Source organism: Chiloscyllium plagiosum, unplaced genomic scaffold (genome assembly GCF_037043375.1).
Source record: "Chiloscyllium plagiosum isolate Xiang-an unplaced genomic scaffold, Cpla_swu_hap1 HiC_scaffold_31, whole genome shotgun sequence".
NCBI lineage: Eukaryota > Metazoa > Chordata > Chondrichthyes > Orectolobiformes > Hemiscylliidae > Chiloscyllium > Chiloscyllium plagiosum.
The window spans coordinates 26,495,690-26,523,306 of record NW_028270169.1 but is presented as its reverse complement, the minus strand read 5'-3'; the positions used below and the strand labels follow the sequence as shown (position 1 = coordinate 26,523,306).

Genomic DNA, 27,617 nt, shown 5'->3' with positions numbered 1-27,617 from the left:
GTACATAAGGGGGAGATGAATGAATTCCAGAAAAAGAGAACTGGCAAACTCTGAGAAAAGGAGTTTCAAGTAATTGCTACTTCTTTTTGCTTTGGGAAATATTTCACAAAGTGGAGAAATATTAGTTGAAGAATACTCAGCAGTCAAAAAGGTAAAGCAATTTTCATTTTTTTGTTCATTTGAGAATGGTATTGTACAGCAATACAGAATCAGATAAAATCACTGTTGATGGAATATTTCCAGCATTGTTTAATTTTATATAAGGGGGGGAGGCTGTGTTGTTTTTATTGCTTTTTAAAATTAAGTTCTGCAGTTTTAAATTAAGAAGAAATGGTTTCTTTAACTTTTTTCCAGACAATTGACCATTGTGCTTTCAAGTTGTTTTAGTTGAGCAAGACTGCTACTTTTGTTAAAGTGTCTATTTGAATTGGTAGGGAATAGTAAGAACTCCATTGCAATTCCATTGCAATGTAAATTTAAATGCATGATGAGTTTTAACTGCTATCACCAACCTTGCTGGAGCTGAAATTTTATTTTATATACAAGGCACAGTCTCATACTTTCAACGCATCCAGTTAAACATCCAATGATTTGAAAAATCGTATTGTTTACTCCAGTTCACACAAGCTCTGCGTGTCCTGTAGGTAATGCTGCAATGAAATTGTTATCCATTCAAACATGTTAAGTATTGTTGTTGATTGCAAAATAAGTTTTCTTTTGTCTGAACCATATTGCAAAATTATTGTCGGAAACCTTGACCTTTGATGTTCTCGAGCAAACAACCATCCAAATAATCTAAAAAAGACAATCCAGCCCAAACTAAAATCGGGTACAGAAAATTTTATGCCTATTTGGAGGCAAATTCTAAAAACCTTTCCTTTCATCTGGATACAGTATGAATAACAGGAAGAAAAATATGGATAAGGTGAATGACAGGAGTCTTTTCCCTGGGCTGGGAGAGTTCAAAACTTGGGGTCATATTTTTAAGGTGAGAGGAGAAAGATTTAAAAAGGACATGAGGGGCAATTTTTTTACACAGAGAGTGGTTCGTGTATGGAATGAACTGCCAGAGAAAATGGTAGATCAGGTTCAGATACAACGTTCAAAAGGTATTTGGATAAGTTCATGAACAGAAAAGATTTGGAGGGATATGTGCCAAGCACAGGCAGGTGCAACTAGTGTGGACTGGTTGGACTGAAGGGTCTGTTTCCATGCTGTATAACTCTATGAATCTAAGTGGAAAGTTCACTAGAGGAATGAATAGACTGAACTGCCTCCAGATTCCATGGTGTAATAGAGGGAAATCTCCAAGTTCCACCACTGGAAATGCAAGCACAGCCAGAATTTTCCCATTAGCTGTTCAAAGGTGTTGTCCAGGGACTTTCACAGTGTCATTCGCAATATGATTCAAGGGATTATCTCATGCAATCTTCAGCTTATCGCCATAGTATTCATGCAAGCGAGATGTTGTGCATATTACTCGACATAGATGTTCCTGCATCATTTCAGGTACTGCAAGCCAGGAATGACCACTCACCCTATGGTGCTCGACCCAAGCTGCTAGCACATAGTGCAGAAGAAAGCCAAACTCACTGCCCACTTCCTGGAGAAGAGTCTTGAAGTTCTGGTGGATCGAGTGATGGAGAAAAGGTCAGTCCTCTACATTACTAACCGCAGGAAGAGGCCATACCCTCAGACTCTCCCAGCCTGGACAGAGATAGCAGCATTGGTTAATACTGTCTCCCATGTGAAAAGGACTGCCAGCAATGCAAAAAGAAGGTTTATGATCTCCTTCCTCTCACAACGATGAGCGTCACCACTATTTGTCTGCTACCTCACTCTCAAAAGGCCAGCACTCGTCTAACTCTGGCACTGCATTAACATCTCGCTGATGGATCACAATTTTCAGTGCAATATGCATCATGTCCACGCAAGGGCTCTCACGCACCTCATTCTGTACAGCTCCAAACCCTTCCTGCTCTTTTGTGCTCCCTACTCCCATCACCGTCTATTCTGCTCCTGCATCACCACTAACTGCTCTTCCATCCACTTCTACCATTCTCAATCCTTCTCTTTGTCTTATTTTAGAAAGAAATAGCTAATGGCCAGTCTAAGAAGTACAGGGTAGGTGGTCTAGTAGAGATAGGGGTGTTTTTGCAGATATCAGGTTCCTCATTCATAAAGTCATAGAGATGTACAGCATGGAAACAGACCCTTCGGTCCAATGCTGATAAGGTTGAGGAACTAGTTAGGGAACACCAGCACAGCTCATGAGGTGAAGTGATAGGGAGACTGCAAAGGGCAAGAAACCAAGTAAACCCCACTGTGCTTTGCTCCTCTCCCATTACCATCAATGCTAATGCTTCCTTCTTTCAACAAGCTTCTATCCATCTCCTCTAAGCTAATTATTCTCTCCTCTTATACAGACACTTGCATAGGCTGAATAATGTTGAGAATCTGACTTTTACATCTTTGCCTGATTTAGTCATCTCACTAGCTGTGCTTCACACCATACCCATGACAGGAAGATTCTGCACATGGTGCAGTGTAAGGTATTGGTTCTGAAGGGGTTCATGTTATGTTGGCTGTAATCATTCTACTGATGTGACACACAGTCTGAGTGGAGGCAATAAATTCTAATCTTGCTTTCAGAGGGAGTAGACGTATCTGTATCAGCTCTCTAAGATTTTAGTGATATGCCTAACTGGCATGTAGTTGTTGTAATAAACCTTCTTGTTAATTAAGAACAGTGTATCCTCTCCCAGTAATCACTACATAGCCTTGGAGGTAGTATTGACAAAGGACATTTGATGTTCACGAACTACTTCAAACTCTGTGCCCACGTGGCAGAAGAGTAAGCACCCTTAATGCCAATAATGGTAATCAGGGTAATACCACATGCTGGCAGCAATGATAATGTAAATATCACCAGCCGCACTAATATAACACACACACACATACACACTCACGGATCATGCTGACTAACACAAGTCATACTTGAGAGTCTTGAAATATTAATGAGAGCTGTATTTGTTTGATATCCTGAAAATGAAAAATAGTTTTTGAAGAACTGAAAAATGTAACCTCTGATACGCCAAAGGTTAAGAAGCAGTGCATTAGTCTTTTTTAAAATTGGTGTACGTTACACTATTAGTCAAGACAGTCTTGACCAGCCTTGAAGCCTATTTAAGGCTTCCTGGGTGGAGCTAAACTATTTTTACAGCTGACCCTAGATTAGGTTACAACTTTTGACACAGGCATTACTAAAGTAGTGCCACGGCCCCGGAGCCGATCAGATGCCATTGATCTTCACCCAAGTAAGAACCCAATATTTCACTCAATATTTGGTTTTGGTTTTACAAATGATTAATATTATAATGACAGAGATAGTTTTCATATAACAGACATGCAAAACTGATGATCTTGCTCCAGTATTTGACAGGGAGCAGCAGTTTGTGACATAAAGCAGGAAGAGTCAGGTATTCATGGGCCTACCACAATTACGACAGAGTTCAGACAGTAAGAATGGAAACCTGTTGTTTTCAAGCAATGAAGAGAATACTCATATTCCTTATGGAAGAACTTCCAAAAACCAAAATTACATTTATTTTGTAAGAATGAAAGGATATATCTGTTGGGTACGATGAAGGAAGGTGGGAAGATGTTCAAGTGGAACATAACACTGGAATGGACAAGTTGAATAGATTATTCTGTTTGTATGCTGCAATTTCTAGGTATCTCAATGTTTGATCAATTGTCTTTTCTTTCTCTAGCATGGATGTACTGAATATCCCCACAGAGTGTGAGAAAAGCTGGTATTTAGCTCTCATGGCACCAAATGTAAAGGGCTCACACTATGCCTGGCTTGATCCATCCAGACTCTACTGTAACCAACAGGTAGAAGACTCAATAATATGCAATGAATTAAATTTACAGACATTGGGCAATGTAACTAGAACTCAGTGGTCATTTTACACATTCCTAGAACAAATAGACCACCAACAATCAAATACCTAAAGAAAATGACATATCTTTCAATGTTTCACCTATTTGTAGGACACTATTATTTGATTTCTAAAATGATTAGTGTTTGAAGGCATGTTACTGCTTGTTTAAAATGCTTAGGTTGAGACCTGCATGCTGGGCACAGAGGAAGATCCTTGTCCAGGATTGGCCTGAGTCACCTCAGATTTTGATCAGAAGTCTGAGCAGGGAGAGGAAGCAGCAATGTCTTCTCAATCAGACCAAATCATCCATAAGCTAGCTTCCTGTCCAATGAAAGGAGGCACTCTTGGACCCGGTACTTGGAAACAAGCTGAGCCAAGTGGATCACATATCAGTAGGGCAACACATGCACCTTATTCCCAGCCCCAGCCCCCTCCCATTTATATCTCCACGTCTGAGGCTTCTAGCCTCAATCCTGATGGAGGGTTTTTGCCAGAAACATGGATTTCCCTACTTCTCGGATGCTGCCTGGCCTGCTGTGCTTTTTCAGCACCACTCTTATCTTGCTTCTAATCAGCATCTGCTGTACCCACTTCTGCCAACACATGTACGAGACAATAATCATTATACCTTAAGGTGGTAGATTAATTATGGACAAAAGACAAATAAATGGCCAAATAAGAGAATAATTAACTGGTGGAAAACCAACTTCGGCGGTTGAAAATGAAATTGGCCCATATCAACTGGAATTAGAGATTGCAGGCAAAACATTACCTAAACAATAAGCTGCATTCAGAGAAGAGGTAGAAAATTGATAAAGGAATAGGCTATCCACACTTCAAGTTGATAAAACACAAGAACTGTGTGTGAGGCAGTTAAGGAAGCTGAGGAATGTAAGAGTGCAAATTGCGGATGAATTAGCCATAACTTTCCAGTCTTGCATAGACTCTGAGGCAGTGCCAGAGCACTGGAGAATTGTTAGTGTCCCATAATTATTCTAAAATGGGTGTAAGGATAGGTCCTGCAACTAAGGCCAGTCAATTTAACCTCTGTGGTGGGGAAAATTTTAGAAACAATCACTTGGGACAAAAAAACACCATTGGGCAAATGTGTGTCAATTAAGGAGAGCTAGCAAGTATCTGTTAAGTGTAAATCATGTTTATGCTAGACTCCTTTTTAGATTAGATTCCCTACAGTGTGGAAACAGACCCATCGGCCCAACAAGTCCACACCAACCCTCCGAAGAGTAACCCATCCAGACCCATTTTCCTCTGACTAATGCACCTAACACTATGGGAAATTTAGCATGGCCACTTCACCTGACTTGTACATCTTTGAACAGTGGGAGGAAACCAGAGCACCCATAGAAAACCCATGCAGACACAGGGAGAACATACAAACTCATCACTGACAGTCATCCCAGGCAGGAATCGAACTCGGGTCCCTGGCACTGTGAGGCAGCAGTGCTAACCATTGAACCACCATGCCATCTTTTGATAAGTTAACAGAGAGATTTGATACAGGTAATGCTCCTGGTGTGCTATATGTGGACTTCCAGAAGCACAACATGACAAGCTGTAGCTCATGGATGCAGCAACATACACATTTAGCCCAAAGACAAACAAAGATTTTAGATTTAGATTTTATTGTCACATGTACTGAAGTACAGAAGTACCAGAGTTTAGTGAAAAGTGTATAACGTCAGCACGCACAGTATCATCTTGGGTAAAAGGGTACTTAGGGACAAGAAACTTAGGTAGGAAGTTATAAAAGAAACAAAGTTAAAAAGTTAAATGTTACCTTCATAGAATGAGTAGAAACATAAAGAAATAAGGTAATAGTTAACATTAATGTCTTTCATAATTCAAACTAGAAAATAGAAGAATTAAGTTAAAAGTTAAACAGTCTTTGATGAGTCTTCTGAAAATCTCCCTCCCTGGAAGACCTCTGCTGTCTGTTCTCGATGCCACTGCTGCAGATACTAGGGTGATCTCCTTCACTGGTCACTCTTCCCACATTGGGCTACTTTGCTATCGCTGCTGCTGAAGCTGCCACTTCCCAGATCTGCTCCTGGTACCTTCGGAACATGCCTTGGTAGGACCCACTAGCTCGCCGAGCCAAGACACTACCGTGAGCTTCCAAGAGACCTGACTGGCATACCACCACAAGCTGCCAAGAGACCGGGCCAAGGCACCACCACGAGCCAATGCGAAATTCAGCCCACTCAAAACTAGACTGAACTCTCTGAAAGTCCAGAAGACACTCTGCAAGATAGACTTTAAATACTAAAAAAATGTACTTGTGGGCCAGGGGAAATGACAACTGGATATAATATGGAATCTTCAGCCTTCCTTAATGTGGGCGATGTCCTCAGGGATATCTCATTATCCTATCCCACATCATTGGCACTCAGCTGGCATTGAGGAACCATCCCAGATGGCCTCATGCTGTTTACATTTACACACAGACACACTGGCTTCTGAACCATCTGAAAATGTATTCTGTCAGGTTATGAAACCTTTCCATTTCCTCCATGTTTCTCTTCAGTTCCTCAGCTTAATTATAATTGCAGCCAGGGTGGCAGATGTGTAGCTTGCTTCTAAGCTTCATCAATTCATTCTGAATGAGTCACTTTAAGGCTCACAATAGGATATTATCATATTTTGATTTCCTTTCTCCCCAGTGAGGAGATATTTGAGGATAAATATTCCAGACAAAGCTATTTTAACATCTGATGTATTTCAGTTAAATGATTTACAGTTGACAGACACAATGCCATTAAGAAACTTTGCATTCTGATGTCCAGTGAACATTAAAGTTCTATAAGATTTCTCCCAAACCTCGGCTGAGACTTTGACAGAAAAGAAGGAACAATGCTGTAATTTTCCAGATTACAACTCTTCTGTTGAATTGAGAATGGGTCAGTTGGAGCTTTCACGGAAATGCCAAACTTGTGATCACCAATTAGACTCTGGTTTCCTTTCAATATCCAGATTAGCCATGATCCCATTCAGTGGAAGAAGAGTGTCAATTGGCGAAATGCCCCATCATTGCTCCTGTTGTCCTATCTACACCACTGAAGAATATGAGAAGTCAAGCTTAGATGAATAGAATCTTTCACATTGAGATCAATTTTGAGGTAATATTGGTTTTATCTATTAAGGTTATTTAATAAGTTTTTATTTATTTTTAAGGCCTTTAAAGACTGCGTAGAAGACTTGGTCCAGCCTTTCCAGAATGACACCATAGACATCATAGCTGGGATTGATGCCATGGGCTTTATTCTAGGTAATTATGTAATGCAGAAATCTTAACAGTTTAATTACCAGGAGAACAGTTTTTGGGCAAGGATGAAGGTTCATTTAACTTTGATGTAATGTTAAATTCAGCATTTTGTCACCATGATGTTTGGTTGACACATTATTCCACTTCCTGATTCCTGATGAAGGGCTTTTGCCCGAAATGTTGATTTTACTGCTCCTTGGATGCTGCCTGACCTGCTGTGCTTTTCAGCACCACTCTGATCTAAATACATTATTCCGCTTAGTTATACCAATTGTTGTAGGTTTGAAACAAGGTAAAATTCCTAGGGTATAATTGACCTTGAAGTATTATAGCATTCAACAATGCTTACTTCATTCAGTAATGAATCATCACACTGGGTTTTAGAGTTTTCTCACAACTTCAAAGGTAAACTCAATTGGGAGTTCCAGTGATTGTCAGCTTAAAAGCTAATCTCGCATTGTGAGAGTCAGCCTTAGTACTGAGTGACAGAATGTTTGGACCAATTAGCTTAGAATATGATTTGGAGGTGCCGGTGTTGGACTGGAGTGGACAAAGTTAAAATTCACACAACACCAGATTATAATCCAACAGATTTATTTGGAGGCACCAGCTTTCGGATCACGCTGATAAAGGAACAACGCTCTGAAAACTGGTGCTTCCAAATAAACCCATTGGACTAATACCAGGTGGTGTGTGATTTTTTAGCTTAGAATAAGCTTTATTCGATAGTAGACCATACACTTAGAAAGACAGTAATGTTACTTGGAGGAACAAGTGAAAGTTGCATACTGTTCATTCATTTTGTCCCGAGGGCACTAAGGCCAGTCTGACCACAGCTGGAATTCTGTGAACAGATTTGGGCCCCTTATCTCATGAAAGCTTTACTGGCATTGGAGACAGCTCAGAGAAGATTTGCTAGGAGGGACTGTCTTATGAGGAAAGGTTGAGTGGTTTGGGCCTGTGCTCTTGGAATATAATAGAATGAGAGGTGACCTGAGGTTGAAGAGAGGAGATCTAATTGAGATATGGTGCTAAAGGGAATTGACAGAACAGACATAGAGAAACTTGAAAGGGTTCAGAAAAGATTTGCAAGGATGTTGCCAGGGCTGGAGGGTTTGAGCTATAGGGAGAGGCTGAATAGGCTGGGGCTATTTTCCTAGAGTGTCAGAGGCTGAGGGGTAACTTTATAGAGGTTAATAAAGTCATGAGGGGCATGGATAGGATAAATACACAAGGCCTTTTCCCTGGGATGGGGGAGTCCAGAACTAGAGGGCATAGGTTTAGGGTGAGAGAGGAAAAAGTTTAAAGGGACCTAAGGGGCAACATTTTCAGGTAGAGTGTGATGGAATGGAATGGATACGTGCATGGAATGAACGTCAGAGGAAGTGGTGGAGGCTCGTACAATCATAACATTTAAAAGGCATCTGGATGGGTAAATAAATAGGAAGAGCTTATGAATAGGTGTTGAATTTTGTGAGCCAAACGCTGGCAAATGGGACTAAATTAGGTTAGGATATCTGGTCAGCATGGAAGAATTGGTCCGAAGGGTCTGTTTCCGTGCTGTATATCTCTATGCCTCAAAACATTCATGTTTCCATTTATTGATTTGATTTATTGTCACATGCACCTAAGTACAGTGAAAAGCTTTGTTTGCAAGCAGTACAAGCAGATCATGGTAAGGAAGGGCATGCAGATCACAGGTGGAAAAAAACTTGGCCAGAGTGAAGCATACAGGAATCTTTACAGGTTTAGGTTTTAAGTTTAAATGCGTAGAATCATTATAAGAAATGTTACAGTTAGTTCTGCTGGGGGGAGCACGCAAGAAATTGCCCGGTGTCTGCGCCATCTTGAGCCATTTACAGGGCGATCGAGAACAAACATTCACAGATCTTTTGCAAAGGGATGGCAGATTTAAAACAAAGGTGAAAACCAAGGTTGAATTCATGCCCACAGAGTGCAGTGGATACTGTAAACATTAAGGGCAGAAGTAGACAGAGTTTTGATCGGCAGTGGGTTTCAGTGGATTGGGAGTGGGCAGGAAAGTGGAGTTGAGGCTGAGATGCGTAACCAAGTGGGCCCAGTGGCATATCCTCCTCATCTTTCTTATGTTTTTATTGAACCATGCAAGTTTCTTAAGGGACTTGACATGGTAGATATGGAAAGGTTCTTTTTCCTTCCGGGAAATTCTAGGACCAGATGGCATAATCTCAGGATAAAGATTCACACAATTAAGATGGAGTTAAGGAGGAATTTCTTCTCTTGAAGGGTAATGAATCTATGGAATACTTTACTACCAATAACTGTAGAGGTTAGGTTATCATCTGGATTCACTTTACAGATTCTTAATCAGTAAGTGAATCAAGGGCTAAGGTGAAAGATCAGGGAAGTGGAGTTGAAGATGATCAAATCAGCCATGATCTCATTGAAAGGCAAAGCAGACGAAGCGCTTATGCTTGAAACGTTCACTCTCCTTCTCCTTGGATGCTGCCTGGCCTATTGTGTTTTCCCAGCAACACACTTTTAATGCAATAGTTTGAATGACCCACTTCTGCACTTACATCTTCTGGTCTTAACGGCACTGATTGTAATTGGAGCCATGTATATGTCTTTCAGAGCCAGTAAGGATGCAGCATCCCTTTCTCCAGGGGATGTAGATCAATCAGAATATGGTTTAAAACAATCTGAACATGCGGTTTTAACGAAAACTAGTCAACTTGAAATGTTTACTGATTCCTGATGAAGGGCTTTTGCCCGAAATGTCGATTTTCCTGCTCCTTGGATGCTGCCTGACCTGCTGTGCTTTTCCAGCACCACTCTAATCTAGAGTCTGGTTTCTAGCATCTGCAGTCCTTGTTTTTACCTGAAATGTTTACTGTGTCCGTCTCCATTTGCTGAGTGTTTCCAGCATTTTCCTCTTTAATTTCCCCTTTAATGACAATTTTTCATGGTGTTAGCCTTAAATCTGCAGATCTCTTGAAGTGAATGTCACAATGTGCCATTGGACTATCAGGCTACTCCTGTATCACAACTACCGTGTTGCCATAATCTCTGCAGTGCAATTGTTTGATGGCTTTCACTAAGTAACAACTTGCATTTATCCAGTAACTTTACCAAAGGAAAATGCCCTGAGGTACTGAGCAATAGTGCTATGAAACAAAATTTAACACCTATCCACATGAGGGATTGGGTTTTACAGCCTGCACACTTTTTTTTTGGTGGGAGGGATTAGCCTCCCCGACCTTAGGCCTGTTGAAGCTCTTAACTGCCTAATTAAGTAGCAATTAATGGTTTCAACTCACCTTTGTAGCCATAATGTGCAGGAAGTGGAAAGCAGGTGACAAGAGACAGTAGGCAGTAAAGAAGTGGGGTATAATCTTACAGGGGAGGTCCTGTGCACATTATCGGGTACCTCCCCTAAGATAGTACTTTTTTTTTTGACTACCCCATCCACAGTCCTTCAAAACCCGTCTGCCAACCTCCACCATAACCTGTAGCTCCCCTTCCCTGTTCCCCTAGGTTGCCTGATCTCTCTCTGTCCAAAAAGCCCAGGATGCAGCTGTGTCTGATTGCACCAATCTTCATGGAGACGTCAAGAGGATTCTGAGCTCTGGTATTCAGACAGCAAGAGCTGCTGGCCAATCAGGTTGGCTGGTGGCTCTTGAAGGTGGTGCTTCTTTCTACTGAGAGACGTAAGCCCCACTCTCTACTGTTAAGGCGACAATATGGCCTTTTAAAAATCTAATAGTTAGTCCCCTGCTCCTCCACCCCCAATCCCCCAAAATAAGATCCACCCCAAACAGCTTAGTTGATAATGTACACTTTAATGATGATCTTAAACAAGAGAGAAAGATAGACACGCAGAAAAGTTGGAACCTGCTCTAACGCAACATGCCTAATGCAAAACCTTGCTTGGAGCTTTTTTTTTCTACATGGTAGTGTGCATTTGGCTTAATCCTCAATTATCCAAAGATTTCTGTATCTGTTATTATGCTCAATTCATTAAGTGGCGGTCAGAAGTTACAAACAGATGCACCACCCATTGCCTTCATTAGAAACCTTAATCTTCCATGTTACCATAACCCATCATGAGGTTAAAGTCAAAGCCATGCCTTCTTACATTGAGCATTTCTCAAAGGATAAGTTAATTATTTCTTTGAATAAGGTTTGTCCTCATTCCTGCAGCTTAATCCCTTCTTTGAAAGAAGTTGGATTAAAGATTTATATCATGCTGTTATAACAAAGTTGCAGCATTTGGTTTATGTAAACATATTAAAATTCTTTGAGGATTTAGTCTTTGAGACGAGCTTAGTTTTTCAAATTTACTGTTTCTTCCAAATTGAACACATTATCACAAAATCTATTTAAGTTCTGAAAAAGGGTCACTGGACGCCAAACATCAACTCTGATTTCTCTTCACAGGTGCTGCCAGACCTGCTGAGCTTTTTCAGTAACTTCTGTTTTGTTTCTGATTTACAGTATCTGCAGTTCTTTTGGTTTTTATTTTAAGTTTAGATTACCTTACCTTTAGTGTGGAAACAGGCCCTTCAGCCTAACCAGTCCCTCTGAAGAGTAACCCACCCAGATCCATTTCCCTCTGACTAATGCCCCTAACGCTATGGGCAACTTAGCATGGTCAATCCACCTAACCTGCACATCTTTGGACTGTGGGAGGAAACCGGAGCACCCGGAAGAAACCCACATAGACACAGGGAGAATGTGCAAACTCCACACAGGCAGTCGTCCGAGGCTGGAATCGAACCTGGAACGCTGGTGCTGTGAGGCAGCAGTGCTAACCATTGAGGCCACCGTGCCGTTTATTTAAGCATATTGGAGTCATGTGTCAATTAAATGCTAAAGCTTGACTGCTGCTAACAGATACAGATCTGTTACAGGAGTGTTGCCTGTGAGGACCATCCATTCAATCCAATGACCTGTTCATTGTACGCAGTGTGTGCTTAAAGTTTAGGCATGTATTGGAGTCCAGTAATCTCACCACCATCGCAGGCTAATCGAATTCCTAAAGACCATCCTGTTGGCATCGAATAATTCAATTTTCACTAATAATTAATTTCAAGTTCTTGTAAGTCATTTAATTGTAAGAAGACAACCCACAGTTCAAACATACAGTTGTCAAACCTCTTCAGGGGGTACGATCTGAAGTCCAATCTGGGAACAGCAGCTGCCTTAATGAAAATTTGTCCCTGACCTGCTGAAACTAATCCAGTTGTTTATGCTTGTCTGAATTGTGAAAGGGTTAGTTGCTAAGACTTTATTCCTAATATGAAAGTTTGCAACACAAGAAAAAAGGTGTTGACATAGCTTTCGAATTATCAGGCTGATGCTCTTGTCAGTCAATTCTCCAACCTGGAATAGAGTCCTGTGAAATCAACACAACAGTATCAACTATTTTATTCTTTGGTGCAAAAGGGAAACCAAAGCATGGATTTGCAGAGTTAGTACATAGAGTCATAGAGCTGTACAGCATGGAAACAGACCCATCAGTTTCATTTGCCAGCACTTGGCCCATATCTCTCTAAACCCTTCCTATTCATATACCCATCCAGATGCCCTTAAATGTTGCAATTGTACCAGCCTCCACCACTTCCTCTAGCAACTCATTCCATGCACGCACCACCCTCTGCATCAAAAAGTTGCCCCTTAGGTCTCTTTTATATCTTTCCCCACTCACCCTAAACCTTGGTGGGCAGGTTTTTGGAGGGAATCCTGAGGAACAAGATGTACATATATTTGGAAAGGCAAGGACTGATTAGAGATAGTCAACATGGCTTTGTGCATGGAAAATTATGTCTCACAAATTTGATTGAGTCTTTTGAAGAAGTAACAAAGAGGATTGATGAGGGCAGAGTGGTAGATGTGATCTATATGGACTTCAGTAAGGCGTTCGACAAGGTTCCGCATGGGAGACTGATTATCAAGGTTAGATCTCATGGAATACAGGGAGAACTAGCCATTTGGATACAGAACTGGCTCAAAGGTAGAAGACAGAGGGTGGTGGTGGAGGATTGTTTTTCAGACTGGAGGCCTGTGACCAGTGGATTGGTGCTGAGCCCTCTACTTTTTGTCATCTACATAAATTAATTGGATGCGAGCATAAGAGGTACAGTTAGTAAGTTTGCAGATGTCACCAAAATTGGAGGTGTAGTGGACAACGAAGAAAGTTACCTCAGATTACAACAGGATCTGGACCAGGTGGGCCAATGGGCTGAGAGAAGTGGCAGATGAAGTTTAATTCAGATAAATGTGAGGTGCTGCATTTTGGGAAAGCAAATCTTAGCAGGACTTATACACTTAATGGTAAGGACCTAGGGAGTGTTGCTGAACAAAGAAAGCCTGGAGTTCAGGTTCATTGCTCCTTGAAAGTGGAGTTGCAGGTAGATCGGATAGTGAAGAAGGTGTTTGGTATGCTTTCCTTTATTGGTCAGAGTTGGTACAGGAGTTGGGAGGTCATGTTGCGGCTATATAGGACATTGGTTCGGCCACTGTTGAATTTATTGCATGCAATTCTGGTCTCCTTCCTATTGGAAAGATGTTGTGAATCTTGAACGGGTTCAGAAAAGATTTACAAGGATGTTGCCAGGGTTGGAGGATTTGAGCTATAGGGAGAGGCTGAACAGGCTGAGGCTGTTTTCCCTGGAACGTTGGAGGCTGAGGGGTGACCTTACAGAGGTTTACAAAATTATGAGGGGCATGGATAGGATAAATAGACAAAGTCTTTTCCCTGGGTTGGGGAGTCCAGAACTAGAGGGCATGGGTTTAGGGTGAGAGGGGAAAGATATAAAAAAGACCTAAGGGGCAACCTTTTCACACAGAGGGTGGTACGTGTATGGACTGGACTGCCAGAGGAAGTGGTGGAGGCTGGTACAATTGCAACATTTAAGAGGCATTTGGATGGGTATATAAATAGGAAGAGGAGAACACCTCTGGGACACCCGGACCAACCAACCCAACCACCCTGTAGCTCAACATTTCAATTCCCCCTCCCACTCCACCAAGGATATGCAGGTCTTTGGACTCCTCCATCGTCAGACCACAGCGAAACGACGGTTGGAGGAAGAACGCCTCATCTTCCGGCTAGGAACCCTCCAACCACAAGGGATGAACTCAGATTTCACTAGTTTCCTCATTTCCCCTCCCCCCAGCCTGTCTCAGTCAAATCCATCAAATTCAGCACCGCCTTCCTAACCTACAATCTTCTTCCCGACCTCTCCGCCTCCACCCCAGTCTGACCTATCACCCTCACCTTGACCTCTTTCCACCTATCACATTTCCAACGCCCCTCCCCCAAGTCCCTCCTCCCTATCTTTTATCTTAGCCTGCTGGACCAACTTTCCTCATTCCTGAAGAAGGGCTAATGCCCGAAACGTCGATTCTCCTGTTCCCTAGATGCTGCCTGACCTGCTGCGCTTTTCCAGCAACACATTTCCATCTCTGATCTCCAGCATCTGCAGACCTCATATAAATATGAAGGATTCTCCATATAAATAGGAAGGGTTTGGAGGGATATGGGCAGGGTGTTGGCAGGTGGGTCTAGATTGGGTTGGGATATCTGGTCAGCATGGACGAGTTGCACCGAAGGGTCAGTTTCCATGCTGTACATCTCTATGACTCTATGACTCTTTGCACTCTAGGTCTGGACTTATGACAAGATGAAATAACAAGCATTTTTTTTTAGCATTTCAGGCAGTTTTGTTTCCACATTGTCAAGAGCACGGGTTTGGAATGCCTCAACATCTTGACAATACCCTTTGATAGTTCATATTGATACTTTTAACAGCTGTTTTCATAAGTTCCAATAAGCTTCACAGTTCCAATTTCTCAATGTACATTTGTGTACATTCATGCTTAAATCAACAATCTTTACCGCACCTGAAGGGCATTTTATCTTTCCAAAAAATACATGACCTCCTCCAAAGATGTCCTGAGATCATGTTCAAAATGATTGGCATAGCAAAATGCTAAAAAGGAAAATAATCTAAACAGAAAGAGTAAATGTTTGCCCATTTTGTCAGTGACACTACATCAATCATTAGTGCATCCATTATCCAGTCCCTGTACACCTCCATCCCCCATCACGAAGGACTCAAAGCCCTCCGCTTCTTCCTTTCCCGCCGTACCAATCAGTACCCTTCCACTGACACCCTCCTTCGACTGACTGAACTGGTCCTCACCCTGAACAACTTCTCTTTCCAATCCTCCCACTTCCTCCAAACCAAAGGAGTAGCCATGGGCACCCACATGGGCCCCAGCTATGCCTGCCTCTTTGTAGGATATGTGGAACAGTCCATCTTCCGCAGCTACACTGGCACCACCCCCCACCTTTTCCTCCACTACGTCCCACGAGGAGGTTGAACAGTTCATCCACTTTACCAATACCTTCCACCCCGACCTCAAATTCACCTGGACCATCTCAGACTCCTCCCTCCCCTTCCTAGACCTTTCCATTTCTATCTCGGGCGACCGAATCAACACGGACATATACTATAAACCGACCGACTCCCACAGCTACCTAGACTACACCTTCTCCCACCCTGCCCCCTGTAAAAACGCCATCCCATATTCCCAATTCCTTCGTCTCCGCCGCATCTGCTCCCAGGAGGACCAGTTCCAAAACCGTACAACCCAGATGGCCTCCTTCTTCAAGGACCGCAATTTCCCCCCAGACGTGGTCGACGATGCCCTCCACCGCATTTCTTCCACTTTCCACTCCTCCACCCTTGAGCCCCGCCCCTCCAACCACCACCAGGACAGAACCCCACTGGTCCTCACCTACCACCCCACCAATCTCCATGTACAGCGTATCATCCGCCGTCATTTCCGCCACCTCCAAACGGACCCCACCACCAGGGATATATTCCCCTCCCCTCCCCTCCCCTATCAGTGTTCCGAAAAGACCACTCCCTCCGTGATTCCCTCGTCAGGTCCACACTCCCCATCAACCCAACCTCCACCCCTGGCACCTTCCCCTGCAACCGCAAGAAATGCAAAACTTGCGCCCACACCTCCCCCCTTACTTCCCTCCAAGGCCCCAAGGGACACTTCCATATCCGCCACAAATTCACCTGCACCTCCACACACATCATCTATTGCATCCGCTGCACCCGATGTGGCCTCCTCTATATTGGGGAGACAGGCCGCCTACTTGCGGAATGTTTCAGAGAACACCTCTGGGACACCTGGACCAACCAACCCAACCACCCAGTGGCTCAACACTTCAACTCCCCCTCCCACTCCACCAAGGACATGCCTGGGAACCCTCCAACCACAAGGGATGAACTCAGATTTCTCCAGTTTCCTCATTTCCCCTCCCCCCACCTTGTCAGTCAAATCCCTCGAACTCAGCACTGCCTTCCTAACCTGCAATCTTCTTCCTGCACTCCGGCCTATCACCCTGACCTTGACCTTCCTCCACCTATCGCATTTCCAACGCCCCTCCCCCAAGTCCCTCCTCCCTATCTTTTATCTTAGCCTGCTGGACACACTTTCCTCATTCCTGAGAAAAGGGCTTATGCCCGAAACGTCAATTCTCCTGTTCCTTGGATGCTGCCTGACCTGCTGCGCTTTTCCAGCAACACATTTTCAGCTCTGCATCCATTATCACACTATGTGAGAATTTTCAAAAAGGGAAAGTTATCTTTCCAAATAGGAGGGCTCTTTCTATGGTTATCCAAATGAATCCACAGTGTTCAGACTTCCTGCTCCAGGTTTAATCTGCTCAATTTGCATTTCTCATACCGAGATTAATTATATTAGGTATAAATGGAGGCAACTGACGAATTATATGATCAGTTCCTCTATGAAATGGGCAAGCATGAAACATGACCTCCCTTCCAATTTCCACCCCTTGAAATGGTAGACCTTCTACACCAGAAACAAAGACTATCCATCATTGTTGGATCTACTTGTCTCTGAGTTTTTGAAGAGGCCTAAACCTCCAGTAAGCTGAACATGAAAGAACATACTACTCATTTCTGGCTGATTGCCAGTAATCGTGCAACATATTCTGGACTCCTGGGGCTACATTTGAATTTGGAGAAGAACACCAGTTCAAATAAAATTCATATTTTGGGAAACTGTGGAACAACCAAAGCTAAAATCTGCAGGACAATGTAGAATATAATCTGCAGCACTTAAATTCCAACAATGATTGTAATTGCAATATGATTTACTGTGCTAGCTTATTTGTAAAAGTATTGTTTGGTCACAGGGGACTGTTAATTGAATGTACAGCTATTCCATATTGACATATGGAGTTATGTTGACAACGCAAAATGGTCAGGCACTTGTCCTTTTCTTAGCTTATTTTCCTCTCCAGCATCCTCCCATGCCAATCATCTCATAGATTTATTGATTCTTTGCTCGCTACAACTGAACTGATCTTAGCCGTTCTGTAACTTGAGAAATCAAAAATAAGGGTTATGCTAGAGGCTGACAGGAGCGAGGGCAAATATTGACTTGTTGCAAGGAATTATTCTCATCTTCAGATGGAAAGTCACCAGCTGTTTGGAATGTGACTACCTGGGAGTTCATGCTTTCAACAGAGGAAGAGTGAGAGCAGAATAATTAAGTTAAGATTTTACCAAAAGCACCACTGAGATTCAAATCTGCTATTTTGTGATTTTAGGAGCAGCTATAGCTCACCGTCTTGGAAAAGGGTTTTTAACCATCCGGAAAGAAGGTCACAGTTGCGTAGAAACCAAGAGAAAAAATTACTCTGACTACACAGGTCAAAAGAAAGTGTTGGAGATGCGCACTGATGTGGTTAAAAAAGGTTGGTATTTGAAGGTACATAATTTTAATTTTCATTCTTGGGTGTTGCTGACAAGACTGGAATTTGCTGCTCGTCTCTAGTTGCTTTGAACTAAATGGCTTGTAGGTCATTTCAGAACATAGTTAAAAGTCAACCACATCAGTGTGTGGTATTTGATTAATATAGGAGTCAGTTGCACGAATAACACCAGATTTTCCTCTCTAAAGGGCATTAAGAAACCAGTTGAGTTTTATCACCAGATATTTAAACATAATTAAAATTCCCACATTGGCATCATGAAATCCTCATTTTTATTGGGTTATTAGGCCATTCAGTACCCTATTGTTCCAGCCAACTAACTACGACAGAGCCATTTCTCCCATTGTAAAGATATAATCAAGATATAACACAGGAAATATATAAAGATATAACATAGGAAATAGGTAATGTAGTTTAAACCTCTCTTTGTTATATCTTGGATCAACTTGTGCCAGGCAGAAGCAATGTTCAACTATCACCAAATTGTACATTATATTTTGACTCATATTAATTCACAGCTCTGGCCAACAATGAACTTTATTAGTGACTATTTGAAACTGGTTACTACAGCTGCTAGTAAACCAATTACTGTTAATTTAAGCAAAATCCGTAATACATATCAGAAATCATTCAATTCAGTCAGCTGGTTTGTATTTAAAACTGAAACTTTTAAGAATAATATAAAATGTACAGCAGGCTGTTCATGAATTGAAGAGGGTGCAGAGAAAAGCCACAATGTTGTCAAATTAAAAAGATTAGTCCATGGTGAAGACTGGAGAAGATCAGCTCTACTGTATGGAAGGAAAGTCGAAAGGACAAACCACCTCAAGATGTTGTGCACAGCATATTAGGGAGAAATTGCATCTACGCATCATTGTTTAGAATAATACAAAAATGAATAACTTTCGAGTGCAGCCATTGTTATTGTTATTGTAAATGTTAATGTAAGTGCTCATATATAGTGTAAGTGTAAATAGCACATAGCAAGATCTATACAAATGACCAACTTGAATAAAATATTGCAGATCATGAAAACCTGAAACAAAACATAAAATCCTGGTCGCTTCTGTAGAGGTATGAATACTTTGTGTAAGAGTAACATGAGTAAAATTGGAACTTGGCAAGTTTAGGTAATTTGTTTTCTGCTGGTACTCCATGATTACGAAGTGTTGGATGTTTACCCCTCCTCTTCGCCTAACATTATGAGGTTTGAATTGACACTGTTGTTCCTGCCACAATGATATTTTGACCAATGGTTGATATAAAAAACTAGTTATGTTCAAGGAAAATATCATCAATCAACTTTTCCTAAAAGTGTAGCCTATCCTTACAATCCTCTGTTTAACTGGAGAATAGTATATCTTGAATAAGAATAGCTTGTTAACCAAGACGTGTCTCTTTGTCACTGTGTGCCTCTGTGACACTTCTGTTTTGTTCTTTTCCTTTCATTGATGGATGACTTAAATCAAAAAGGTGTGCTACACAAAGGTAGAATGAAATTTGTGGCTCATTGCGAAAAATTATCAAGTAAACAGTAAGTACTTACTCACAAAGGAGGGACAGGGGCAAAAATACAGACCTTACCAGAAGTTAAAAAGATGCTTTAAAAATTCTGATTTCAGATTTAAGAATCCTATTGGTGGACCAGTGGATTGAGACTGGAGGCACGATGGAAGCTGCAATTGCACTCGTTGAGGAACAAGGTGGAACTATAGCAGGTATGGGAAAGAAATTCATGCAAATTGGCGATGTTCCAGGATACAAATGCTACAGGAAGGATAGAAAGGGAGGCAAGAGAGGAGGGGGAGTGGCATTTTTGATAAGGGATAGCATTACAGCTGTGCTGAGTGAGGATATTCCCAGAAATACATCCAAGAAAGTTATTTGGGTGGAACTGAGAAATAAGAAACGGATGATCACCTTATTGGGACTGTATTATAGACCCCCCAATAGTCAGAGGGAAATTGAGAAACAAACTTGTAAGGAGATCTCAGCTATCTGTAAGAATAATAGGGTAGTTATGGTAGGGGATTTTAACTTTCCAAACATCGACTGGGACTGCCATAATGTTAAAGGTTTAGATGGAGAGGAATTACTTACGTGTGCACAAGAAAATTTTCTGATTCAGTATGTGGATATACCCACTAGAAAACTTGACCTACTCTTGGGAAATAAGGCAGGGCTGGTGACTGAGATGTCAGTGGGGGAGCACTTTGGGGCCAGCGACCATAATTCTATTCGTTTTAAAATAATGATGGAAAAGGATAGACCAGTTCTAAAAGTTGAAATTCAAAATTGTAGAAAGGCCAATTTTAACGGTATTAGGCAAAAACCTTCGAACGTTGATTGGAGGCAGATGTTCGCAGGTAAAGAGACGGCTGGAAAATGGGAAGCCTTCAGAAATGAGATAACAATAATCCAGAGAAAGTATATTTCTGTCAGGGTGAAAGGGAAGGCTGGTAGGTATAGGGAATGCTGGATGACTAAAGAAATTGAAGGTTTGGTTAAGAAAAAGAAGTAAGCATATGTCAGGTATAGACAGGATAGATCGAGTGAATCCTTAGAAGAGTATAAAGAAAGTAGGAGTACACTTAAGAGGAAAATCAGGAGGGCAAAACGGGGACATGAGATAGCATTGGAAAATACAATTAAGAAGAATCCAAAGGTTTTTACAAATATAGTAAGGACAAAAGGGTAACTAGGGAGAGGATAGGGCCCCTCAAAGATCAGCAAGGCGGCCTTTGTGTGGAGCCATAGAAAATGGGGGAGATGCTAAATGAATGTTTTGCATCAGTATTTACTGTGGAAAAGGATATGGAAGATATAGACTGTAGGGAAATAGACGGTGACATCTTGCAAAATGTCCAGATTACAGAGGAGGAAGTGCTGGATGTCTTGAAACGGTTAAACGTGGAAAAATCCCCAGGATCAGGTGTACCCGAGAACTCTGTGGGAAGCTAGAGAAGTGATTGCTGGGCCTCTTGCTGAGATATTTGTATCATCAATAGTCACAGATGAAGTGCCGGAAGACTGGAGGTTGGCAAACGTGGTGCCACTGTTTAAGAAGGGCGGTAAAGACAAGCCAGGGAACTATAGACTGGTGAGCCTGACCTCGGTGGTGGGCAAGTTGTTGGAGGGAATCCTGAGGGACAGGATGTACATATATTTGGAAAGCAAGGACTGATTCGGGATAGTCAACATGGCTTGGGGTGTGGGAAATCATGTCTCACAAACTTGATTGAGTTTTTTGATGAAGTAACAAAGAAGATTGATGAGGGCAGAGCAGTAGATATGATCTATATGGACTTCAGTAAGGCGTTCGACAAGGTTCCCCATAGGAAACTGATTAGCAAGGTTAGATCTCATGGAATACAGGGAGAACTAGCCATTTGGATACAGAACTGGCTCAAAAGTAGAAGACAGAGGGTGGTGGTGGAGGGTTGTTTTTCAGACTGGAGGCCTGGGTGCTGCACCCTCTACTTTTTGTCATTTACATAAATGATTTGGATGCAAGCATAAGAGGTATAGTTAGTAAGTTTGCAGATGACACCAAAATTGGAGGTGTAGTGGACAGCGAAGAGGGTTACCTCAGATTACAACAGGATCTGGACCAGATGGGCCAATGGGCTGAGAAGTGGCAGATGGAGTTTAATTCAGATAGATGCGGGGTGCTGCATTTTGGGAAAGCAAATCTTAGCAGGACTTATACACTTAATGGTAAGGTCCTAGGCAGTGTTGCTGAACAAAGAGACCTTGGAGTGCAGGTTCATTGCAGGAAAGAAATGGTCGTGTGAGGGAACCTTGGTTGACGAGGGAGGTTGAATGTCTTGTAAAGAGGACGAAGGAGGCTTACATCAGGTTGAGGAAACAGGGTTCAGACAGAGCAATGGAGGAATACGGGATAGCCAGAAGGGACCTGAAGAAAGGGATTAGGAGAGCTAAGAGGGGGCATGAAAAATCTTTGGCGGATAGGATCAAGGATAACCCAAAGGCATTTTATGTGTATGTGAGAAACATGAGAATGACAAGAACGAGGGTAGGTCCGATCGAGGACAGTAGTGGAAGACTGTGTATTGAGTCGGAAGAGATAGGAGAGGTCTTGAATGAGTACTTTTCTTCAGTATTTACGAACGAGAGGGACCGTATTGTTGAAGAGGAGAGTGTGAAACGGACTGGTAAGCTAGAGGAGATACTTGTTAGGAAGGAAGATGTGTTGGACATTTTGAACAACTTGAGGATAGACAAGTCCCCCGGGCCTGACGGGATATATCCTAGGATTATGTGGGAAGCAAGAGAGGAAATTGCAGTACCGTTGGCAATGATCTTTTCGTCTTCACTGTCAACGGGGGTGGTACCAGAGGACTGGAGAGTGGCGAATGTTGAGCCCCTGTTCAAAAAAGGGAATAGGGATAACCCCGGGAATTACAGGCCAGTTAGTCTTACTTCGGTGGTAGGCAAAGTAATGGAAAGGGTACTGAGGGATATGATTTATGAGTATCTGGAAAGACACTGCTTGATTAGGGACAGCCAGCACGGATTTGTGAAGGGTAGGTCTTGCCTTACAAGACTTATTGAATTCTTTGAGGAGGTGACCAAGCATATGGATGAGGGTAGAGCAGTGGATGTAGTATACATGGATTTTAGTAAGGCATTTGATAAGGTTCCCCATGGTAGGCTTATGCGGAAAGTCATGAGGCATGGGATAGAGGGAAATTTGGCCAATTGGATAGAAAACTGGCTAACCGGTTGAAGTCAGAGAGTGGTGGTAGATGGCAAATATTCAGCCTGGAGCCCAGTTACAAGTGGAGTTCCGCAGGGATCAGTTCTGGGTCCTCTGCTGTTTGTAATTTTTATTAATGACTTGGATGAGGGAGTCGAAGGGTGGGTCAGTAAATTTGCAGATGATACGAAGATTGGTGGAGTTGTGGATAGTGAGGAGGGCTGTTGTTGGCTGCAAAGAGACTTAGATATGATGCAGAGCTGGGCTGAGGAGTGACAGATGGAGTTCAACTCTGCCAAGTGTGAGGTTGTCCATTTTGGAAAGACAAATAAGAATGCGGAATACAGGGTTAATGGTAGGGTTCTTAGTGAGGTGGAGGAACAGAGGGATCTTGGGGTCTATGTTCATAGATCTTTGAAAGTTGCTACTCAGGTGGATAGAGCTTGTAAGAAGGCCTATGGTGTATTAGCGTTCATTAGCAGAGGGATTGAATTCAAGAGTCGTGAAGTGATGTTGCAACTGTACAGGACTTTGGTTAGGCCACATTTGGAGTACTGTGTGCAGTTCTGGTCGCCTCACTTTAGGAAAGATGTGGAAGCTTTGGAGAGGGTGCAGAGAAGATTTACCAGGATGTTGCCTGGAATGGAGAATAGGTCATACGAGGATAGGTTGAGAGTGCTAGGCCTTTTCTCGTTGGAACGGCGAAGGATGAGGGGTGACTTGATAGAAGTTTATAAGATGATCAGAGGAATAGATAGAGTAGACAGTCAGAAACTTTTTCCCCGGGTGCAACAGAGTGTTACAAGGGGACATAAATTTAAGGTGAAGGGTGGAAGGTATAGGGGAGATGTCAGGGGTGGGTTCTTTACCCAGAGAGTGGTGGGGGCATGGAATGCGCTGCCTGTGGGAGTGGTAGAGTCAGAATCTTTGGTGACTTTTAAGCGGCAATTGGATAGGTACATGGATGGGTGCTTAAGCTAGGACAAATGTTCGGCACAACATCGTGGGCCGAAGGGCCTGTTCTGTGCTGTATTGTTCTATGTTCTATGTTCTATGTAAGTGGAGTCACAGGTAGAAAGGATAATGAAGAAGACGTTTGGTATGCTTTCCTTTATTGGTCAAAGTACTGAGTACAGGAGTTGGGAGGTCATGTTGTGGCTGTACAGGACATTGGTTAGGCCACTGTTGGAATATTGCATGGAATTCTGGTCTCCTTCCTATTGGAAAGATGTTGTGAAACTTGAAAGGGTTTAGAAAAGATTTACAAGGATGTTGCCAGGGTTGGAAGATCTGAGCTACAGGGAGAGGCTGAACAGGCTGGGGCTGTTTTCCCTGGAGCATCAGAGACTGAGGGGTGACCTTATAGTGGTTTACAAAATTATGAAGGGCATATATAGGATAAATAGACAAAGTATTTTCCCTGGGGTCAGGGAGTCCAGAACTTGAGGGCATAGGTTTAAGGTGAGAGGAGAAAGATATACAAGAGACCTAAGAAGCAACTTTTTCATGCAGAGGGTGGTACATGTATGGAATGAGCTGCCAGAGGATGTGGTGGAGGCTGGTACAATTGCAACATTTAAGAGGCATTTGGATGGGTATAGGAATAGGAAGGGTTTGGATGGATATGGGCCAGGTGCTGGCAGGAGGGACTAGATTAGGTTGGGATATCTGGTCAGCATGGACATGTTGGACCGAAGGGTCTGTTTCCATGCTGTACATCTCTATGACTCTATCAGGAGTACAAAAGCAAATTTTTAAAATTCTGTTTGCACCATTCTGATATTATAATCAGATGAAGAGCATCACTCTTAGGGAGGTGAGGGAAGGCTAACCTTGTTCAAAAGGGGATATGAAGCTTCCCCTTCCTGAGTGCGACGAAGATATCCAATTTTGCTCTAATGTTGTTAAGCAGACGGAATGATTCTTTCAGCCACCCAGCAACATTCAATCTATGGCAACATCTGATTAATTTTATTTTCATTCCGGATGCTTGTAATCATCATCTTCACCTTCAAATCCATTTCAGTAGCCTTTTATAGAAGATAAGTCTGATTCTGTACGTTAGTTAATATGGAATGTGACATATGATGTCATTTCTTTGCTAACATACTATATATTAAAGAAACAAAGTGATTTTCCCAATGCTCCCATACTCTTGTAGTTTCCAGGATTATATAGGATCAATGGTGGGAACTTGAACACAATCAAACATTTCCTAATATCTGCAACAGTAGGATGCATGGACCCTAGGGGAATGAATTTTACTGCACTCTATGGTGCATTTGAAGGCCAGTAATGGGGATTGTGAGGGGTTCAAGTGTGCATTTGTAAATAAAGATAGCTCCGATCCACCATGTTTCACCCACTCACCGTGTTCTTGGGATGTGTGGAAGGGACAAATTAGCCCACCTGCTCTTAGGCCTGTTAAAGCCCTTATGTGGACAATTAACTGGCTGCTACTTAAGATTTAGATTTAGCTTTTATTGTCATACAGAAGTACAGGAGTACAGTGAAAGGTATACACCGTCACCACACATGGCAACATCTTAGATACAAAGATAACTAGTTACAAAATAGCAAAAGAAACAAAAGTTAAAAAGTTAAGCATAACCTTCATATAATAAGCAGAAAATGAAAAAGTAAGGTAATAGTTAACATTAAAGTACTTCTTAATATAAACTTGAAAGACAAAGGTACTAAATTCAAAGTTCAAGACTCCTTGATGAGTCCTCCACTTAGCTCACTCTCTGGGTGACCTCAGCTGCAGGTACCACGGGGACCTCCCTCACCACTCACTTTTACCATGTTGGGCTGTGATGGCATCACTGCCGCCTCCCGATCTCCTGCTGCCCATCTCAGGAACTTGCCCGTGCAGGACCCCCTTGCACGCTGGGTTACTGCCACATCAGGCAGGGAGCCAACCAGGGCTGCCGAAAGACTGGACTGAGACTCTGCCTCACTGGATCGAGAGAGCACCATGTGCTGCCGAGAGACAGGGCCAAGAGACTGCCATAGGCCAGTCTGAGAGACTGCACTGAGACATCAGGTTGTAACATCACCATGTGGCGTTGAGAGACCAGGCTGAGAGACCATCACTGGTCGAGTCAGGCCGGGCTGGGTTGAGCCGAGAGGACACCTCGCCAGGTTCAAGCTGAGACTGGGAGTGAATAAAAGAAACACAATGAAAGAGAAAAAAGAGAAAGAATTGGAACTTCTTTGCAATTTATCAGCCTGTGAGGGAAGGTGGACTCCTGTGCAGCAGGAAAATGGGTTAGGTCTTTTGAGAGTTGGTCCCCTGTGCCAATTGGGGGCACCCCCACCATAAAATCCATGCACCCCATGTACCCCTTCCCAACTGGCCTCCCTTATCCAAACCCCCTACCATGCTGGGATTTCCCAGCTTTGCCCTCCCAAATCCCTGGATTTGCCAGAAGGCCAGGAGATTTCTTCACGTCTTCCTTGTGTCTGTTTGTAACCCCAGCCGTGGCTACTATGGTCTTCTTCCAATCAGATCAAGTGGCAGTTCTCAAGAGTGGAAATTGAGGGAAGGTGTCCTCGTTTGCACTGATGAGCACCATTCCAAACCTTTGTGAGGAGTGTACTAAATTTTAATTTGCACTAGGTGGGTTATCTTCCCTGAGTAAAATCCACTTGATCAAAATGGACACCAGGATTCTGAGAGATTGACAACTGGATCTGATAGCTCTTTGTAGTCTTTGTTTATCTTAATGTTTAGGCGCCAGGAAGGGATAATAAAGTAAGAAAAAATGAAGCAAAGGAAACAGCATAAGAGTAGGAAAGAAATAATTGTGTCAAGAACATCTGTTTAATCTTGCAGACAAAATAAGAACTGTTCTCCCTTGCTCTTCAAACAAATTGTTGAACTAAAGAGCAATTGTCTGATCAAGAATGCTTACAGGATCTCACTATTAACTGGATCCAATGCAAATGGCAGAACAACATTTCTTTAAGGGAATGCAAACGTATGAGATTTATTTGGGGTTAAGTTCATTCAAAGACTTCATACCTGATGGTGGAATGAGGATATCCATCTACATCAAGCTCAAAGTTCCAAACCATGAGCTTGGCAGATTCACAGGTGACTGTGAATGCTGTCGGTTGGTCAGCTTGGATAATCAATATGATCCGATGTGTAGAAATATTACCAGGAGCTGGGATTCATAATGTTCAGCTTCAAATAGCGCAGCAAGACGATTTGCTGCTGAATAGCTGTCCAGTCTGGACAAATAGCAGAAAGCATATCAGAATCGTGGGTGGCACGGTGGCACAGTGGTTAGCACTGCTGCCTCACAGTGCCTGAGACCTGGGTTCAATTCCCACCTCAGGCGACTGACTGTGTGGAGTTTGCACGTTCTCCCTGTGTCTGCGTGGGTTTCCTCCGGGTGCTCCGGTTTCCTCCCACAGTCCAGAAAATGTGCAGGCCACGTTAAATTGCCCGTAGTGTTAGGTAAGGGGTAGATGTAGGGGTATGGGTGGGCCGCGCTTCGGCGGGTCGGTGTGGACTTGTTGGGCCGAAGGGCCTGTTTCCACACTGTAATGTAATGTAATCTAATCATGTTTTGGGTAGGAGACAAAGGTTTGACTGAGGAGGATTAGGTGAAACTGTAGCCTCTTTTTGCCACCCTTCCTCTTCTGTAAAGTTTATTGTTCTCTTTATAGGCATTGCAGCAATCTGCATCGAGGACAGCAAAGGAGGCAAACGAATTAAAGAGAAATATAAATGTTCAACCTGTGTCCCTGATCACTTGCAGCCACAGTTCAATAATAAATACCTGGAGTCCTTCAAAGCCTTTAAGACAAAGTTTCCAGATATGCAAAATAAATCTGAGTGAAACATCA

The 27,617-nt window shown here is 42.6% G+C and overlaps 1 protein-coding gene across 2 annotated transcripts; it reads left to right on the top strand.

Moving 5' to 3' along the window:
- Positions 1-16: 16 nt before the first annotated feature.
- Positions 17-27,617, top strand: LOC122563825 (zgc:174895). Of its 2 annotated transcripts, XM_043718018.2 has the most exons (7): positions 17-151; positions 1,510-1,650; positions 3,774-3,897; positions 7,140-7,233; positions 17,873-18,019; positions 19,660-19,755; positions 27,438-27,617. In XM_043718018.2, the coding sequence occupies exons 2-7, from the start codon at positions 1,640-1,642 to the stop codon at positions 27,608-27,610; spliced, it is 645 nt and encodes a 214-aa protein (XP_043573953.1). In that variant the 5' UTR covers positions 17-151; positions 1,510-1,639; the 3' UTR covers positions 27,611-27,617. The 2 variants fall into 2 exon arrangements, with proteins under 2 accessions (XP_043573953.1, XP_043573954.1); XM_043718019.2 differs by lacking the exons at positions 17-151; positions 1,510-1,650 and adding an exon at positions 3,287-3,317.

Bases quoted from the DNA above. Each gene is read 5' to 3' on its own strand.
- LOC122563825 (XM_043718018.2), top strand. The intron at 7,234-17,872 runs GTAATTATGTAA...TTGTGATTTTAG, and splicing joins TGCCATGGGCTTTATTCTAG to GAGCAGCTATAGCTCACCGT. The intron at 18,020-19,659 runs GTTGGTATTTGA...TTCTGATTTCAG, and splicing joins CACTGATGTGGTTAAAAAAG to ATTTAAGAATCCTATTGGTG.